This window comes from Pristiophorus japonicus, chromosome 12, assembly GCF_044704955.1.
Source record: "Pristiophorus japonicus isolate sPriJap1 chromosome 12, sPriJap1.hap1, whole genome shotgun sequence".
Lineage (NCBI taxonomy): Eukaryota > Metazoa > Chordata > Chondrichthyes > Pristiophoridae > Pristiophorus > Pristiophorus japonicus.
This window is the reverse complement of record NC_091988.1, coordinates 49316078-49334795: the sequence shown is the minus strand read 5'-3', so window position 1 is coordinate 49334795 and position 18718 is coordinate 49316078. Positions and strand designations below refer to the sequence as shown.

General features: G+C 43.0%; 2 protein-coding genes across 4 annotated transcripts in view; one reads left to right on the top strand and one right to left on the bottom strand.

Moving 5' to 3' along the window:
• cenpp (centromere protein P) overlaps nt 1-18718 on the bottom strand; it is a 418874-nt gene that overhangs the window by 31939 nt on the left and 368217 nt on the right. The window lies entirely within an intron of this gene.
• The window catches only part of ecm2 (extracellular matrix protein 2, female organ and adipocyte specific), a 65258-nt gene continuing 48599 nt past the window's right edge, over nt 2060-18718 (top strand). The window contains exons 1-2 of one of the 3 annotated variants that reach the window (XM_070894752.1): nt 2060-2142; nt 15124-15408. In XM_070894752.1, the coding sequence (XP_070750853.1) occupies nt 15144-15408 (265 nt within the window). In that variant the 5' untranslated portion in view covers nt 2060-2142; nt 15124-15143. Of the gene's footprint in view, nt 2143-2800; nt 2825-9381; nt 9426-15123; nt 15409-18718 lie in introns of those variants that run through there. The other 2 variants (XM_070894753.1, XM_070894754.1) reach the window with 2 other exon arrangements.

The following is an 18718-nucleotide window of genomic DNA, read 5'->3' as shown; positions in this document are numbered from 1 at the left end:
TTAAAATGTGTTTTTTTAAATTTTATTTTATTATGTTTTTGTATGTTTTAAAACTCTTACGTCTGTAAAAGTAGGCTATGCGCTGCTTTTATCAGGCGCAAAAATTTTCAGGACATCCGCTGGGCAAGATATAGGTAGATATCGCAATCTTGCCTGTCCTGGCTGTGGGAATACGGATGATCTGTCAAGCCAGAGCTTGACAGATCGGAAAGCCGATTTTCAGCGCATGTGCATTATGCGCTGAAAACCGGCTTTTGTGGGACCTTCCCGGGTCCATACGGACCCAGGGAGGCCGGGATTTCTAGGCCAATTATACACAAGTTAAATAAAAATAAATCATTACATGTTTCAAATTAATTAAAATACAATTAAGTTAAACATTTAAAACAAAAATTTAATCTTTTGAAAAATAAATGTAAATGTTTTAAAGGGGCTAAAAATAAGAAAAACTAATTTTAAAGGTTTTTTTTGTTTAAATAATTTTTTTACATTATTTTAATATTTATTTAAACTCTTATGCTGGTAAAAGGCCTTACACCTGCTTTTACCAGGCCTAAGAGTTTCACGGGCATTCGCTGGGCAGTAGTTGGACACCCCTCCCAAAGTCTCCTTTCCGGGCTCAGCATCTGTTTTCCCTCCATTTAACTGTGAAGAGCACTTTGGATGGTTTTGCTTTAAAGGCACTATGTAAGTAGAAGTTGTTGTTTGAAATACTTTTAAGTATGGCATTTTAACCTCAGGCTTGTGAAAGGAGTAATTTTTACACTGTTCACTGTAAAGTTTAAAGGTGATCTTAACTTTCCACACAAATACGAGTAGCTAATTGGTCTAGGGCGGTAATGCAAAATGGGCAATAGCAAATTGTGGAAAGGAAAATTGAGCGAGTTGTAAAATGGGCTGCTGATTTGCTATTGCCTGTTTTGTGATCAATTCCAATGCCAATGACTTTTTAATCCTTTAAACCAGAATTAACAAAAAAAATCCCACTTATTTTCCTACTCATCATTTCTTACTAAAGATTCTTCTTTCACTCTGGGAGGGCAGGATGGTCTATGCCAGGTATTTTGCTATGTCCTTTGTCAGTGCTGCTCTCAGGTATTTCAGCATAACACACAGTTTGAGCAAGTATGTCAATTACTCTTTTTTTTATTTCCAAGATGGAACAACTTCCTTCTGTCTAAGTCAATCTAGCAGCCCAACCAAAAACAGAAATTGCCCAACTGAAGCAGATCATTTTCACTGATTCATATGACTCAAATGGGCCCTTTCAGTTGGGAATCAACCACTGAAACGGGAGGAGTTGGAAAGATGCTTCTGACTCAAATTAGGTCAGACATAATTTTTTTTTTAATATATAAATGTGCCCAGTTGGATCAAAGTAGATCTTCGAAGTCAACTCTGCCCATTTAAGGTAATTGGATATATACTTGAAAAGGAAAAATTGGCAGGGCTATGGGGAATGGAACTAATTAGATCACTCTTTCAAAGAGCCGACACAGGCACGATGGACCGACTGGCCTGCTTCTGTGCTGTAGGATTCTATGAACTATGGTGACAAATACAGCTGAAGCTATGAATCTGGTTATACAGTTAAGAAATTTAAACGACGGCTGCGGTCTCCAGCTTATATATTAATTATATTTACATTAAAGTGCTTCAGCTACTAACTCAGTGAACAACTTATTTCTTTGCTTTAACTAAATTATTTAACATCAAATTTACTGAAAATTTGGCTCCTTAAGGCACTGTTTTGATTTACGTGATCACCATCCAACTCCTATTATTTATGCACCCTTCAATTAGAAATAAATGTTTCATGCGCTATACCTGACCCAACAGGTCACATTCCATGTGGTTCGTAGCTCTATACTGGATGTTCAACACCTAATAATTAAGCAGAACCGCATTCTTGTAATTCCCTACACATTTACCCAGGAACGATCTCTAAATGGCTTTTTTTCTGAACAGCAACTTTAAAGTTAATTAGGCCAACCTCGCTTTAAAAATATGCAGCCCATCTGCTTTTAACACTTGTCACTGCTGAAATTCTTCAGACGTTTGTTTGTTCCTGGCTCTGATGAGACTAAAGTTAACAAATGCTGCAAGAAGGGCTTGGCCTCACAAAAGGGCTGAAGAGTTGTGGTAATGTATTGTGGTTCTTTTGTGCTTAAAATGCTTTATTTCCGTTAGCTGCCTTTGGTTCAGTATTCCCAGATTATTCAATAGGATCAGATTTCAGGAAATGAATATATGTGGAAATGTCTCCTTTCTGTTGTTTTTACACCAAGGTCCAACTTTATTACTTGCAAGAAGAAACTTAAAACTAATTAAACGCAATTAAGGTTCTACTACAAAAGCTGTGGCTTTTGTTTGATGTTCTGAAAGTTTCACATTGTTCCATTTCATATTAACTGAAAAGGGTGACTTTAGTTATACGTTTTCTAAAAGGTTTTGCCAAGCCACTATTAAATCATATCAGCTGACAATTAAATAAGAAATTCCATACTGGCTCCACAGTATAATGCAAACCAATTACTCACTTTGCCAGAGTATGCAGCTAACATTTACAACAGCCATCACATTTTCAGGAATTTCCCAGCTGAGCCTTGCTATCCCAAGGACCCCTGAATCAAAACTTTCCATTCTCCAAGCAGGCTTTTTGTTTCATCAGTAATCCTGCCGTTGAGTCTTTATTACAAACCACACGTTTTTACCCCAGGGACCCAGGCTGCAACATACTCAGGGACTAAGCCAGCTTATTCTTAAAATACATCTTTGGTAAGTGTACAAAGTGCGTGCGAGTGTCTGGTGGGAGGGGGAGCTGGTAAGTTCACTCCTCTTGTATTTCTATTTATTTTTGCTGTGGCTGTTTTAAACATCAATTTTTAAATCAAAAGTAGCTAAATAAAAGCAAGGTAGCCATTCAGTTACTAATGGGAGTATTGGCTGGAATAGGAGAACAGCTCAAGTGATTTATTTCCCCAGAGATTTTCTTCCAGATTGCTGAAAAATGCCTCTTTCTCCTGGTTAAAAAGGCTATTGCTGGGATTGTCTGTTGGTGGTGGTGGAGGAGGAGCAGGGATGGAAGCAGTGGCCTACAGGCCCAGGTGCTCTAGAATGCTTAACCTCACTGCCTGGACCAAAAGGCAATCATCTTCTGGGGAGCTTCTTGATAATGCTCAAACTTCTGTTAACAGATTGGGGAAGAACCTGAGCAGGTAAAGGCCCACCCCAACCAACATGGACACAGCCAAAATACAGGCAGCAATATAAATCTAGGAAAATGCTGGACCTCTTCAAACACCACGTTGCAGGAAAGATGTGATTGCACTAGAGAGAGTACAGAGGAAACTTACGAGGCTGTTGCCAGGACTGAAGAATTATAGCTATGAGGAAAGACTGGATAGGCTGGGGTTGTTTTCTTTGAAACAGAGGAGGCTGAAGGGAGATTCAATTGAGGTGCATAAAATTATGAGGAGCCTAGATAGAGTGGATAGGAAGCACCTAATTCCCTTAGCAGAGAGCTCAATAATCAGGGGACATAGATTTAAAGTAATAGGTAGAAGGATTAGAGGAAAGTTGAGGAGAAATTTTTCACCCAGAGGGCAGTGGGGGTCTGGAACTCACTGCCTGAAAGGGTGGTAGGGACAGAAACCCTCATTGCATTTAAAAAATACTTGGATCTGCACTTAAAGTGTCGTAAAGGCTACGAACCAAGAGCTGGAAAGTGGGATTAAGCTGGATAATTCTTTTTTGACCGGCGTAGACATGATGGGCCATTATGTTTAACAATTTCACCAAGATGTAATGAACACAACTTTTCAAAATTTTTATTGCAGTCCTCACCATCTACAGGCAAGTCAGTCTGATCTTAATTTTCAATTCCTTCAGTCTCATCAATTGCAAACTCAGCCAACCATTCTGGCTCGGGTCAGTTCAGCATTTCCTGAACGCAAACAACAGTTTTCTGTTCTTCAGTTTACCGTACAGACTTCATCCTCAGTCATTACAGGAACCACTAGTAAAAAGTGTTCACCAACCTTCTTAATAGTGTCTTGGGATCGACTTCAGCAGTTGCTGCCTCAGACTTCAATGCTTGCCTATAAAACTAAGGCGACTTATTGTGCTGAACATTTCTATTTACTTCCTTGCCTTTGGCCATGCACACAGTTCATTTTTACAGCTGGTTCCACTGCCTACATCTGTTCATATCCTCATTTTGTATTGATTGACCATTTTCCATATGTTGGCATGTGATCGTTCATTCTTCTTCAACTGACAATATGATACCTGCAATTTTAGGGTCTGTCACTTGCATAATCTATTACAATTTTCTTTTGACTCTTTATACATGACTTGGATTGTAGCTGACTGTGGTTTGGAAAAGGCAGGAGATTGGATTGTCTCATGATTTTAACATTTACTTTATCCAATTCAAATATAGTTTTCTTTAAAAAATTTCAAAAGTTAGTTCATAATCCTTCTGGTTGCTTATAAATCTAAAGAGCACATTTTTTTTGCGCCGTAAAATGATTTTAAAAAAGAGAATGAAAGGTGCAGGAGTTCATTTATTAAATGGGAGCAAGAGCTCATTTAAAGCTCTACATTACCACCTAACCAAAGTATTTTTTCGGAATGTACAGGACCAGAGAGGACAATTGCAGAGCAACTGACTGTTCTCAAGTTCTAAAACTACCATATTATACTTTTATATCTCATAATTTCACCTTTTGGGGAACAAATATCCAGTTATCTCAATAATCAGTCTGTTCTACACATTCAATATAATCTGTGTGAAGTAGTTGGGACCGAAATTCAGGGTTTCAAAGAGACCCGTTCATGCCCATTTGCAGCGACCATTCCTGAAAATCGAATGGCTGCCGCTCTGGGGTCAACAGGTCGACCCGATCTAAATTCAGGTTGGGAATTTTTCAGCCTGGACCCCATCCAGCCCAAGTAAATGCATCGCCAAATTAAAATAAAATAAATACTTACCGATCCATTTTCAGCTTCATCCGTTGATCCCCCACCACGTGGTGCCCCGGTAGCCTTTTCTGCCGGTGTACCCTCTGAAGACTGAGCACGGCCTGGCAGTGCAGCCGCCCTTAAAGGGGAGGGCCCACTGCCATGGCCTCAATGCAAAAATTACTGCCGGCCGACTTGCTGATCGGCTGGCAAAATACTACCCCCGGGTTTGACCAGGCCACCAACGGGCAGCCTGGCACCCCCTCTTGGGTGCCAGGCTGCTGGCCCGGCCGAAACCCTCCCTGGCGGTCCAGTGGCCAAAGTTAAAAAATGATCGAAACTCTCCCCTTTAACGGAGGGGCGAGAGCGTGGTGACGCACACGTGCTGTGACGTCACCACGTTGATTGACAGTGGCGAACAGCCCGACCGACTCATTTTCAGCCAGTCAGCCTGGCTTTGAGTCTAAGGCCCGTCCCCATTATGATCCATTTCCTGTAGGACTTTGAAAAATTAAAAGTCCTAAAAATGGATCTACTCACTGCACCAAGAGTTCCAGCGGTGAGTACCAGTTAAAAACTCATAGGTGCACCAGCTTTCTGGCCCACCTGAATATCTAAACTGTTCACATTTTTTCTTATGAGCTTGAGTCTGTGCCCTCCTTAGAGACCTCTACAACAAAGAGTTGAGCTGGATATTGCTGAGGTGGTCAGCAATAGGGATGTGGTCAGGCGGACCTGGATACAGTGCAGCAAGCACTTCAATGATCTCGTGATCAGGAAAGGTGAGTGCAATGCCACACTCGCCCTCACCCTGATGTGCCTGTCAACACATCCTCATCACTCTGCCTTCCCAAACCTTCTCCTGCACGTCGTTACTCACACCAACCTAATTTGCAGTTCCACCCATCCCTCTCTCTCCATGTACATACTCACATCCCCATCTGACTAACCACCCCTCACACTCACCCTCATCTTAATGCAATCATTGCAAGTAACACCACAGAAGGCACTGGTACCCCACTTTCTCATAGTACCCCACTTTCTCATAGTCACCATCCATTCCTTACACTCATTCCATCATCCTCACTCAAACTTCTCTTCTTTCCCTCCTTGCAGAAGAGAGCCCACAACAACAGGAAGAGGGAAAACCGGAGGTGGCCCTCCAGCAATTGCGTATCGCGCAGCAGCAAAGGAGGCGGCTCTGGAAATTTTGGGTTCGCGAGAGATGCTGGCTGTAGAAGACAGAGAGAGGGACACATGGCTGCAACCTGGTAAAAGAATCACATCTCATAAAGCAATATAGCATACAACAGTCTCTCATACGATGACTGATATAAGCAGTTAGTGGAGTATCATCATGTGCATAATGATAACGTCCTCCCTTCTTATTAGAACACTTCTAATTCAACTCTTTTCTCTCTCACAGGTCCATAAACTGTGCCCGTCGTCCCACTGTCCAGCTGAAGGAGGAAGATGGCTCCTCAGAGGAAGCTCCAGCCTCTGAGGGTGCAACGTCAGCAGACCCAAGCGCGCCCAGCATCAGCGCAGATACTCACGTATGCACAGAAGGGAGTACACTCAGCAGCTTCTGTCCCTGGCCGAAGAGACCCCGTAATGGCCGCTTCTGTCCCTGGCCTAAGGGACCCCATAACAGCCGCTTCTTTCCCAGGCCGAAAGGACCCTGCACCGGATTCGGGGGACGTCTAACTGGCTGAAGGGACTCCGGGACGACCTGCCAAAGGAACCCGAGGACGTGGAACTGGCTGAAGGGACTCAGAGGCTGGCGCTCAATCTGCCGAAGGGACTCCGAGGCAGGCGCTGAACCGGCTGAAGGGACCGAGGCGTGGCGTCGTCTTATAAACCCAACCAACTTTTAATTAATTTTTAAATTTTTAACCAACTTTTAAACTTATTAAACAATTTGGGAGAACTTTTAAAACTTACATTTTAGACTCTCAATCAAAATACTTTTAAATATCTATTATTAATCTACAGTTTTTACTTTTAACAACTTTTAGAAACTTTTTAAATTGGGGAAACTTTTATAATCTAATATTGATTTACATCTTAGACTTTTAACAACTCTTAGAAACTTTTAAAAACTTTTTAACAACCTTTAGAAACTCTTGATATAAATTGGGAATCTTTATCAACTTTTAACTTTTAAAATAACTTTGGAAGTCACCTTCCTAATGCCTGCCCCCCAACCAAGCCTCGGGCCATCTACCATCAATGGCGCTACCCGGTACCGAGCTTGCGGCCAACACTTCGCCGTAGGCAATTAGGCTTATAGAGCTGTGCCTGTTCTCCAGTTGTCTTGGACCCCTTGCCACTGGACCAAGACTTTGCTCAGCTATGCCTATGCTGCCTCCAGGCCAGGTCCAAGATCACCCCAGCCTCTGTCGTTGAGTTGCAGTATGCGGACGCACCTGCGTCTGTGCACATTCAGAGGCTGAACTCCAGGATATAGTCAATGTATTCACTGAGGCATATGAAAGCATGGGTCTTATGCTTAACATCCGTAAGACAAAGGTCCTCCACCAGCCTGTCACCGCCGCACAGCACTGCCCTCCAATCATCAAGATCCACAGAGCGTCCATGAACAACATGGACCATTTCCTATATCTTGGGAGTCTCTTATCAACAAAGGCAGACATTGATGCGGAGATTCAACACCGCCTCCAGTGCGCCAGCGCGGCCTTCGGCCATCTGAGGAAAAGAGTGTTTGAAGACCTGGCCCTCAAATCTGCCAGCAAACTCATGGTCTACAGGGCTGTAGTAATACCCGCCCTCCTGTATGGATCTGAGGCATGGACGATGTATAGAAGGCACCTCAAGTCGCTGGAGATATATCACCAACGATGTCTCCGCAAGATCCTGCAAATCCCCTGTGAGGACAGGCGCACCAACATCAGTGTCCTCGACCAGGCTAACATCCCCAGTATTGAAGCACTGACCACACTCGATCAGCTTTGCTGGGCAGGCCACATAGTACGCATGCCAGATACGAGACTCCCTGAGCAAATGCTTTATGCGGAGCTCCTTCTTGGTAAACGAGCCAAAGGAGGACAGCGGAAAAGTTATAAGGGCACCCTCAAAGCCTCGCAGGTAAAGTGCGACATCACCACTGATACCTGGGAGATCCTGGTCGCAGACCGCCCGAGGTGGAGAAAGTCCATCCGGGAGGGCATTGAGCTCTTCGAGTCTCAATGCAAAGAGCATGAAGAGGCCAAGCGCAGGCAGCGGAAGGAGCGCGCGGCAAACGAGCCCCACTGACCCCTTCCCTCGACGAATGTCTGTCCCACCTGTAACAGGATCTGTGGCTCTCGTATCGGACTGTTCAGCCACCAAAAAACTCACATTGGGAGTGGAAGCAAGTCCTCCTCAGTTCTGGGGGACTGCCTATGATGATGATGAGATACTCACACCTCGGTGGGTCCTTTGCGCCATAGAGTAGAGTCGTTACCTGGTGTCTCACAATTCACAAGTGAGCAAAAGCAGGTGGTGTTGACAGGACAGCAGTGAAGACTGCTCATTGGAGGGCACACGATGCGCCCAAGCTCAACTGAGCTGCATGCAGACTCTGAGCCTTGGGGGCTATCGAGAAAGAGGATGATCTTGGAGAGGCAGCAATAATTGCATGAGGCTCTGGCACCTTTTGCAGCCACGATGTCTACAAATGGTCAGAGAATCGAGGAGTCCATCTCCAACATAAGCACCACCATGTCTTAGGCGATGTCGACGATGAGCTCTTTCATTGAAAGGATGGCCCCTGCATGGAGCAGCTAATGTGCCACTCACATGAGCACATGCTAGCTGTGGACAACAGATGGCAGGCGCTCATAGACCTCCTTTCAAGGAGGGATGTAAACGTTGACTTGGACCTTCATTGTCCCACTGCTGTGCAGCAAGGTGCTTGCCATTCCTTGCTAGCAGGGAAGTGCGAGTGGCCCATGAGAGGGATAAGGTGACAGGGGACAGGGAAATGGGGGCTCTTCTCAAAGCGCTCCCACTTCTTCCTTGTTGCCTCTCCCTCAGTCAGAGCCCCCCCATGCTTCCTTGGAACCCGATGGCTGAGTCTTCCCTGCAGATTCGCAGGAGGAACAGACTTTGGTGGGGTCATCACAGGCTCCAAAACCCAGAGGACAGCTGCTAAAAGTGTCTATGCAGTCACAGCAGGGAAGTGAGCAGTATGCCTCTACCTCTGCTGAAGTCACAGGGGTTGCACCTCGGAGAACACTCACAAAATAAAAATGATACACATGTAGATGCAGAAGGGTATGCACATGGGTGTATCAAAAAAGTTAGTGATAAGTTTTAGTTGTTTTGATTACACACATAAATGTCTTTGTTATCACCCGTTTCAGGTCTTATCCATTTTTGCCTCAAACCTTGGAAGTGGCTTTGTCACTTGGAGTGAATGGTGACACATTATCTAATCTCGAGCATTGGACCTTTGGGTGAGAGCAATGGCTTGGTCATTGAAGTGATGCTTTATGGCGTTGTTGGTGAGGGGGGGCAGGGGGGAATAAGTGCAGCATGTGGCAGCATTGGAGTAAGTTAAGTAAATCTGGCCATATGAGGCCATCCTCCTCCTCCTCGTCTTCCACCTGCTCATCCTCCTCCTCCTCTGAAGAGGCTGTGTGCCATGCTCCTGCAGCTCCATTCCTCGCTGCTGCACTATACTGCAGACAACAATGATTCTGGAGATCCTGGCTGGTGCGTACTAAAGTGCTCCTCTAGATCTGTCAAGGCATCTGAAACGCATCTTCGGCATGCCCATTGCTTGCTCGTTGACAAATCTGGTGGACATGTAGCTCTCATTAGAATGCTCCTCGGCCTAAGTACTTGGCATCCTCAGAAGTGTCATGAACCACATCTTCAGTGGATAGCCCTTGTCTCCAAACACCCAGCTGGTAAGTGTTTGGAGCTATGAAGAGCTGAGGGAGGGTGGACTGGCGGAGCATAAAAGAGTCACGACAGTTCCCAGGGAATCTGGCGCACACATGCATAATCTTTTTATGGTTGCAGACGAGTTGCACATTGAGGGAGTGGAAGCCTTTGCAGTTCACAAACATTCCTGGGTGATGTGGGGGTGTCGTCATTGTCACTTGTGCAGTCGATGACGCCCTGCACCTGTGGAAAGTCAGCCAGAGTCGCAAAGCCGAGCGCCCGTTCACTAACACTGGCTTCATCAGTGGCAAAGTTGATGTAATTGGCTGACTTGTAAATCACGGTATCGGTTACCGAGGTGATCCAACACCGCCTCCAGTGTGCCAGTGCAGCCTTCGGTTGCCTGAGGAAAAGAGTGTTTGAAGACCAGGCCCTCAAAACTGTCACCAAGCTCATGGTCGACAGGGCCGTAGTAATGCCCGCCCTCCCGTATGGCTCAGAAACATGGACCATGAACAGCAGACACTTAAAGTCGCTGGAGAAATACCACCAACGATGTCTCTGCAAGATCCTACAAATCCCCTGGGAGGACAGACGCACCAACGTTAGCGTCCTCGACCAGGCCAACATCCCCAGCATTAAAGCACTGACCACATTTGACCAGCTCTGCTGGGCAGGCCACATAGTTCGCAGCATAAAAGAGTCACGATAGTTGCCAGGGAATCTGCCAGATACAAGACTCCCAAAGCAAGCGCTCTACCGGAACTCCTTCACGGCAAACGAGCCAAAGGTGGGCAGCGGAAATGTTACAAGGACACCCTCAAGCCTCCCTGATAAAGTGCAACATTCCCACCGACATCTGGGAGTCCCTGGCCAAAGACCGCCCTAAGTGGAGGAAGTGCATCCGGGAGGGCGCTGAGCTCCTCGAGTCTCATCGCCGAGAACATGCAGAAATCAAGCGCAGGCAGCGGAAAGAGCGTGCGTCAAACAAGCCCCACCCACCCCTTCCCTCAATGACTATCTGTCCCATCTGTGACATAGACTGTGGTTCTCATATTGGACTGTTCAGCCAGCTAAGAACTCATGTTAAGAGTGGAAGCAAGTCTTCCTCGATTCCGAGGAACTGCCTATGATGATGATGCATCTGTGGGCGGCCGATTGCGAGATCCCGCAAATCTCTGCCGCAGATCCCTGGAAGGAGCCTGAGGCGAAGAAGTTGAGGGTGGTGGTGACTTTGACAGCCACTGGTAAGGGGTGTCCACCAGGACCTCTGGGCAGCAGGTCTTGTTCCAGCAAGCTACAAGTGTCTGCGACGACCTGGTGCGATATTCTGAGCCTCCTGAAGTGCTGCTGCTCAGTCATGTTGAGGAAGCTCATCCTCTGCCTGTATACCCTGTGTTGTGGGTTTCACCTTTGGCGCGGTGCAGCCTGTGATGCCCCCCCTCTCTCGTGTGGCACATCAGGTTGTTGAGGAGAAGGCTGCTGTTGTGGTTGCTGCTGGTGTTGTTGTTGGTAGTCACATCTTGGGCTGATTCTGAGGACCAAGGTGAGACAGTATAAGCGACACCCATGCCGATGTTGTAGGTGGCAACTCAAGTCGTGTTTAGAGGGCCAATCCCTCACTGTAGTGATAGTGACTAGCTCTAGTGATTCGGAGCGGCTTCCGAGGATGTAAAAATAATATCCTAACTTCAAAACCTAAAGCTGTCCACAAAATGGAGTTAGTAACAGCTTTTACCTTAGGCAACGAATGAGGTGTAAGGTGTGTGTATTTATCTGGTATTCGCAGCTGTCAATTCATGCCCTTGCACAATGGCCACTGAACTTTTGCCTCCCCTTCACAGGTGAGGTTCCCGAGCTGCGTGCTCCCCGTGCTCATGCTGTTAAATTCAGAAGCTGCAGTTAAAAACCCTGTTAAGGATCTGATAACAAGGATTTAATGACTTTAATTAGGTTGCCCGTGTCTCTCCCGACTGGATCCGTGGCGTGCTGGCAAACACGCCCGAGTTAAAGGCGCGAGGATGTGGGATGACAGCGGCTTCTCAACGCTCTGCCCATTTTCGCTATTTTTACAGCTGACCTGCCTTTAAACCCGCACACAAGTCAACAGGGAAATTCTAGCCTAAAAATGTGATCATATATCTCCAGGCACCTACCACTTCTGATTCGCCTACCAGCAATCTCTTCTGAGGCCATGAAACATTTTCTGATCTCTCATTTGAATTACTGCTTCATTGCTGATCTGCTACTTAGCAATGGTATAGCTCTCAGAATCTGATCTGGCTTCCTTAGTTGAACAATGATTTTTGCAAGCACAAAGCAGTAATTACAGTTGAGATTATTTTCTCATACATATATAAATAAACACTTAAAAAAATCTAAATATGAATGACTGCAACATAATTAACCCCAGCCCCCATCATTATTTGAACCCTTACTTTCTACTCTAGATTGTATAATGGGAATAAAACTCCTAAAGAAAAAAATCTGCATAACTCAAGTAAGCACTGACCACTTTCTGAAGCAGTTGATTAACCCAAGAGGGAATTTTTATCTCCATTTGATATCTAATCAAGCATTTTTCCTATACCCTAAAAGTATAATTTTCTTATCTTGCTCACTGTAATTACTTGGAAGATAATTTTGTCCAGTCACATTTTCGCTGCTCGGTCACAAATCAAGCTGTGGTACAGCTCAAACCTTCAAATGGTTCCAACCTTTTCAAACAAAAGCTGCCTTGAGATTGGGTGATGTGACAACACCTCTCAGGTACATATCAACAGTTTGATTGCAGTAGATTAATAACATTTTCTGCAGATTAAACGTTTCCAGATCTACTCCATTACACTTCAAATGATCCAAAAGTATTAAAACTTTGCAATGATTCATTACATTGAATTACATCAGAATGGATACTTCATATAAATCACTGGCATCGACCTGTTAGGCTGAATGGCCTGTTTCTGTGCTATTAAATCCTATGTAGATTATGTACATTCCAACACACAGTATTTCATGAAGTGGATTTGTGCAACTTCCAGCTTCCTGATAGTGTTTTTGCTATTTTTATCATAAAATCTACATAATGAACCATTGATATCTACAGCACAGAAGGAGGCTATTTGTTTTTTTGCCTGTGTTCTTCCCATTGTCTTGAACCGTTCTCTGCTTCAAATATTTATCTTCCTTTCCCTTAAAGCTTTCAACCACATATCCGCAGCATAACTAAGACTGTCTATTTCACCTCCGTAACATCGCCTGTCTCTGCCTCTGTCTCAGTTCATCCGCTGCTGAAGCCCTCATCCATGCCTTTGTAACTCCAACACACTCCTGGCTGGCCTCCCATATTTTACCCTATGAAAACTTGAGTTGATCCAAAACACGGCTGCCCATGTCCCGCACCAAGTCCCGCTCACCCATCACCCCTGGCTCCCGGTTAAGCAATGCCTCAATTTCAAAATTCTCATTCCCGTTTTCAAATTCCTCCATGGCCTCGCCCCTCCCTATCTCTGTAATCTCCTCCAGCCCCACAACCCTTAACCCCCCCTGCCCCACCCGAGATGTCTGCGTTCCTTTAATTCTGCCTTCTTGAGCATCCCTGATTATAATCGCGCAACCATTGGTGGCCGTGTCTTCTGTTGTCTAGCCCCTAAGCTCTGGAATTTCTTGCCTAAACCTTTCCACCTCTCTTTCCTCCTTCAAGATGCTCCTTTAAATCTATCTCTTTGACCAAGCTTTTGATCACCCGCCTGATTTATCTTTATGTGGTTCAGTGTCAAATGTTTTATCTCATAATACTCCTGTGAAGCGTCTTGAGACGTTTCACTTCATTAAAGGCGCTATATAAATACAAGTTGTTGTTTTAAAAAAGAAATGGGCTCTACCTCAGCCAGACCCTATGGTAAAGCATTCCTTGCTCAATACTATAAATACATTTCCTGTAACCTCACTCTCTTAAGTGGTCATTTTAAATCGATGACCCTTTGTCAATGACTCTCCAACAAGAAGAAATAGGCTTTCCCTATTCACTCTATCAAAACTGTTGGTCATTTTAAAAACCTCTATTAAATCCCCTCTTAGTCTTCTCCAATCCAGTGGAACTGGTCCCAATATCTCAAGATCCCGCTCATTATAGTTTCCTATCCCGGTCATCATCCTGGCGCATCAGTGCTGAATGTTTTCTATGGCTTTAATGTCCTAATGGATGTTTCCTCTCTTGTTACATATTTTATTAGTGTGTTTCAATAACAAGGCATTTGCAGAGCTGGTCTCCAATCGTCCTGGTTAATCCTTGCCACTGAATAAAGGCCTAGCTCAGTCGAGCTTGTGTGCTGGCTGATATGCAATGCTCACCACACTTTAAAAAAATCCATGCACAGGCATCTTCCACCCTTCAACTGGAGTTCAGGACTGGAATATCGGGTCCTTCATTGAAACATCTGTGAACTCATGTGGAAGCAAGTCATCCTCGTTCGAGGGACCGCCTATGATGATGATGATGATTTTACATTATGACAGCATCTTCCAGAAATACCTCCTACAGGCTAATTCAATCAGTGCAACAGTTCAAGGAGTATTTTTTCTTATTATTTCTCGTTACTTGCAACTGCATTAAATACACTGCGGTGCTCTATCACCCAATCATACAGGTCAATCTCAGCAAGTCAGTTGTCATAACCAGACTGACTATAGGTACAAGACCTACTTATTATTCTTTCCTTTCTGGCAGTTCTCACAGTTATCCACCTATTGTCATTCTTCCATTTAAGGCTTCGCATCCAAAGTCCCATCTTTCAGCTTGTTTGCATTCATAAACAGTCTGTCAATATTTTCTGAAATAGCAAATTTGTGTCACTGACTGCAAGATAGAACTGATATTTAACACGTTTTGACTGTGGTAGACCAACATAAGGGGGGGTAACAAGATAAATATTTCTTATATTTTATAAGCTGCCATTACCTCGAGCATAGCATAACCAGCAGATTTTCCATTTTGATTTTTAAAATTCTATCATTTGCAGGAAGTGGGCATATTATTCAGTTAAACTACAACAGGCTATTTCTTAAACATTCCACAGCTCAGTCCTTCATTCAAAAGGTATAAATTGGTACGTTTTTTGGACATGCAATTGAAATTAGCATTATGAAGCATAATTTAGCTGGAATTAAATATATGTTGAAGCTGTAAAAACAGTAATGTCACCATCCTCACAAACTTGGGAATGAAAAGTGTGTGAAACTTATTCTTGTTTTTTCATTTTACAGGTGATACCTAAAGAAAAATAATGAAAGTAAACACTTTAGTTTTGCTCTGCCTACTTCTTAACCTGTGTGTTATTCTCGGGAAGAGTGGTCAGAGGAGGTGGCTCCGCCCTGAAGGGCGCCGACAAGCTGGCTTTGTGAATCACAATTCAACCAGTCAATTCAAATCTAGACGATCACATTCTCCTGCAAAGGTTCCGAACATTAACGCAGATGAAAGCGCTATAACCTTCCTTGACTCATATATAAGTATTGATGAAACTGAGTCCAGCTACAATGTAATACCAGGTTAGTGAAAAACAGATAACAGAAGTAACTTCACTGTCATACTCATTAAGGTAAAAATCATCAAGATTCAAGAGAAATGTATTGCCTTTATTAACCATTTGATTTTTTTGTTTTGGAAATATAGTAAGTCTAGAATTTACCATCAACATTATTCCAATGCCAGTGTTTACCCAATTAAAATAAAAAGCTTAATGTCAGCTGTAAATTAATACCAAACAGAAAATCTGTATATACTAGAAATGTAATGTCTGTACCTGTGTATCTGATAAAAATGCTTCCAACTCATTCAAAAATGTGCTATGAGCTATTGGAAAGGATGGATCATTAAGCCTGCTTCCTACAACTGCAATATTAGTCAACTGCAATAGATTAATACCTACCACAGCTTATATATATTTTGACATTTTTATATTCATGCTGATGCCAGATAGCCATAGCTATACTAAAAACACATTTTGTTATTCTAAAGCCTTTCGTGACTACTTGGGTTCAAATTGAAATCTCGCAGAAACAGATGGGCAGTCTCTCAAGCAACCATTTCTGCCTACCAAGTCATGTTAACTCTATCAGGAGGGCAATAACACTTTTCACTAAATTTAAGAGAACTATAAATGGATTTGTTTTTCTTTTCAAGATTATTGTAAGCTGATCTATTCACCATACACTAACAATATTCCCTCTGCATTTTTTTTGTGCACCTTTAAATTTGCTGTGCGGTATCTTAAAGGGAACAGCTTGTGAGCAGCCTGTGCGGTACCTTCCCAATTGCTGCGTGGCCATGCACACGCGCATCGTAGGGGGACATTGCACATTACCATTCTCAGTCTGCACACTTGAAAAAAATAATACCATCTGACATCTTTTAGCGGCCAGAAAGTGAAGTGAAAATATGTAAACTGTCTTCAGCAATGAATTAAGATTTGTATGGCTTTGTATAGTTCTTCATTTCTGTAATTGTAATATTCAAAATTAGAAATGTATAAAAAAATATTTTTGTAAATGTTACACAATAGAAACATGTGTAGAATCTCAATGCTAAAAAGGAATGCCTATCACCATCAAAGGGTTAATAAACTCTCTCATGCTGGTTAAGTAATTAACCAGTATTGTATGCTTGTCCTTTAGTTTCCTTTGGCATCTATGCAATAATTAATAATAAAAAAGGCCATCTTTTTTTAAATGTTAAACCATTAGTTATTGTTTAAAAATGGATATGATGCACAAATTATTTTTAAATAAAACACACGCACACATACAAAAAGGTAAAAGATGAGACTTTAGTCTAAATGCAAACTTGAAATTTACTTCAAGGAATGGACAATCTTCTCAATTGCAATATTTAGAAAGTCACTTCACTGGAATTTGTATTTCATAAAGCAACAGTATTTCCATCTGAAATAGATCTTATTTTATAAATACGCCATTAAAAACACAAAAATGTATCATAGCCAACCTAAATAACCTGAAAATTTAGAAAAAGGTGACTGCCCCACCTCTCAACACAAGGAGTCCTGAATGGCAAACAGCCATAAAGAGTCTTGTGACTTGTGAAAATGTGCAGTTAGACAGAAGTGCAGTAGAACACCAGCTTATGTTAAGTTGCAGATGTACACAACCTACCATCACTTTTTTTTGTAGGAGAAAACAAATCAGAAATACGCAAAAGTGCAGTTTACAGTAATGGCAGAGTTATAACTTACTGAAGAGAGATAAATGCTGATGGCATGACATTTTTTTTTTAAGGGGACCTGGCAGCATACCAAATTTTGACACATTAACTGATGTATTTTCTGACAATTTGGAGGTTACTGCAATTCTAACTTTCAAGCCAGAAATAATTTCTTAAAGTAGTTGTAGGGATTTCATCACAACTTTACATCATCAAGTAAATCTGATCCTAGGTACATCATTTAAATTTGTGAACTGAAATCTTTACAACACACAACTAGAATAATCCCAAGCAGCAGTGTACATACATGCACAAAACAAACTAGCTCACTATCCCACGTGCCCCTCTCTCCAATCCCCTGGTAGTCCAAAGTCAGGTATATGATAACATGAATTGAAGATATATTGATTTAACTATTGTAAACAACAACATGCATTTATATAGTGCCTGTAACATAGCAAAATATTCCAAGGCGCTTCACAGGAGCATTACCAGATAAAATTTGACACCGAAGGACACAAGGAAATATTAGGACAGATGGCCAAAAGCTTGGTCAAAGAGTTAGGTTTTAAGGAGCATCTTAAAGGAAGGGAGCCTTAAAGGAGGGGAGAGAGGTAGAGAGGTTGAGGGAGGGAAATTCAGAGCATAGGGCCTAGACAACTGAAGGCACAGCCACCAATGGCGAGGTGAAGGAAATTGGGAATGCACAAGATGTCAGAATTGGAGGAACGCAGAGTTTTCGGAGGGTTGTAGTGCTGTCAGTGGCTACAGAGATAAGCAGTGGCGAGGCCTTGGAGGGATTTGAACAAGAGGTTGAGAATTTTAAATGTGAGGTGTTGTTGGATTACATAGTATTTATAGCACAAACAAAGACCATTTGGCCCAATGGGTGTTTATGCTCCACACAAGCCTCCTCCTGCCCTTCTTCATTTAACCCCACCAAGATATTCTTCTATTCCTTTCACCCTCATGTGTTTATATAGTTTCTCTTTAGATGCATCTATGCGAGTTGTCTCAACTACTTCTTGTGGTAGCGAGTTCCACATTCTAATTACTCTCTGGGTAAAGAAGATTCTCCTGAATTCCCTCTTGTCTTAAATAACCCTTCCATAAACTTAAAGACCTCCAGCAGATCACCCTTCTGTCTTCTCTTTTCTAGGGTAAAAAGCCCCAGCCTGTCCAATCTTTCCTAACGCCCCTATTTAAAAAAAGAGGGAAACAGAAAGCAGGAAACTATAGACCAGTTAGCCTAACATCTGTCATTTGGAAAATGCTGGAGTCCATTATTAAGGAAGCAGTAGCAGGACATTGGAAAAGTTCTTTGAGGATGTAACGAGCAGGGTGGATAAGGGGATGTGGTGTATTTGGATTTTCAGAAGGCATTCGATAAGGTGCCACAAGATAAGAGCTCACGGGGTTGGGGATAATATATTAGCATGGATAGAGGATTAGTTAACTAACAGAAAACAGAGAGTCTGGATAAATGGGTCATTTCCGGTTGGCAAACAGTAACTAGTGGGATGCCACAGGGATCGGTGCTGGGGCCTCAACTATTTACAATCTGTATTAATGACTTGGATGAAGGGATCGAGTGTAATGTAGCCAAGTTTGCTGAGGAGACAAAGATGGGTGGGAAAGCAA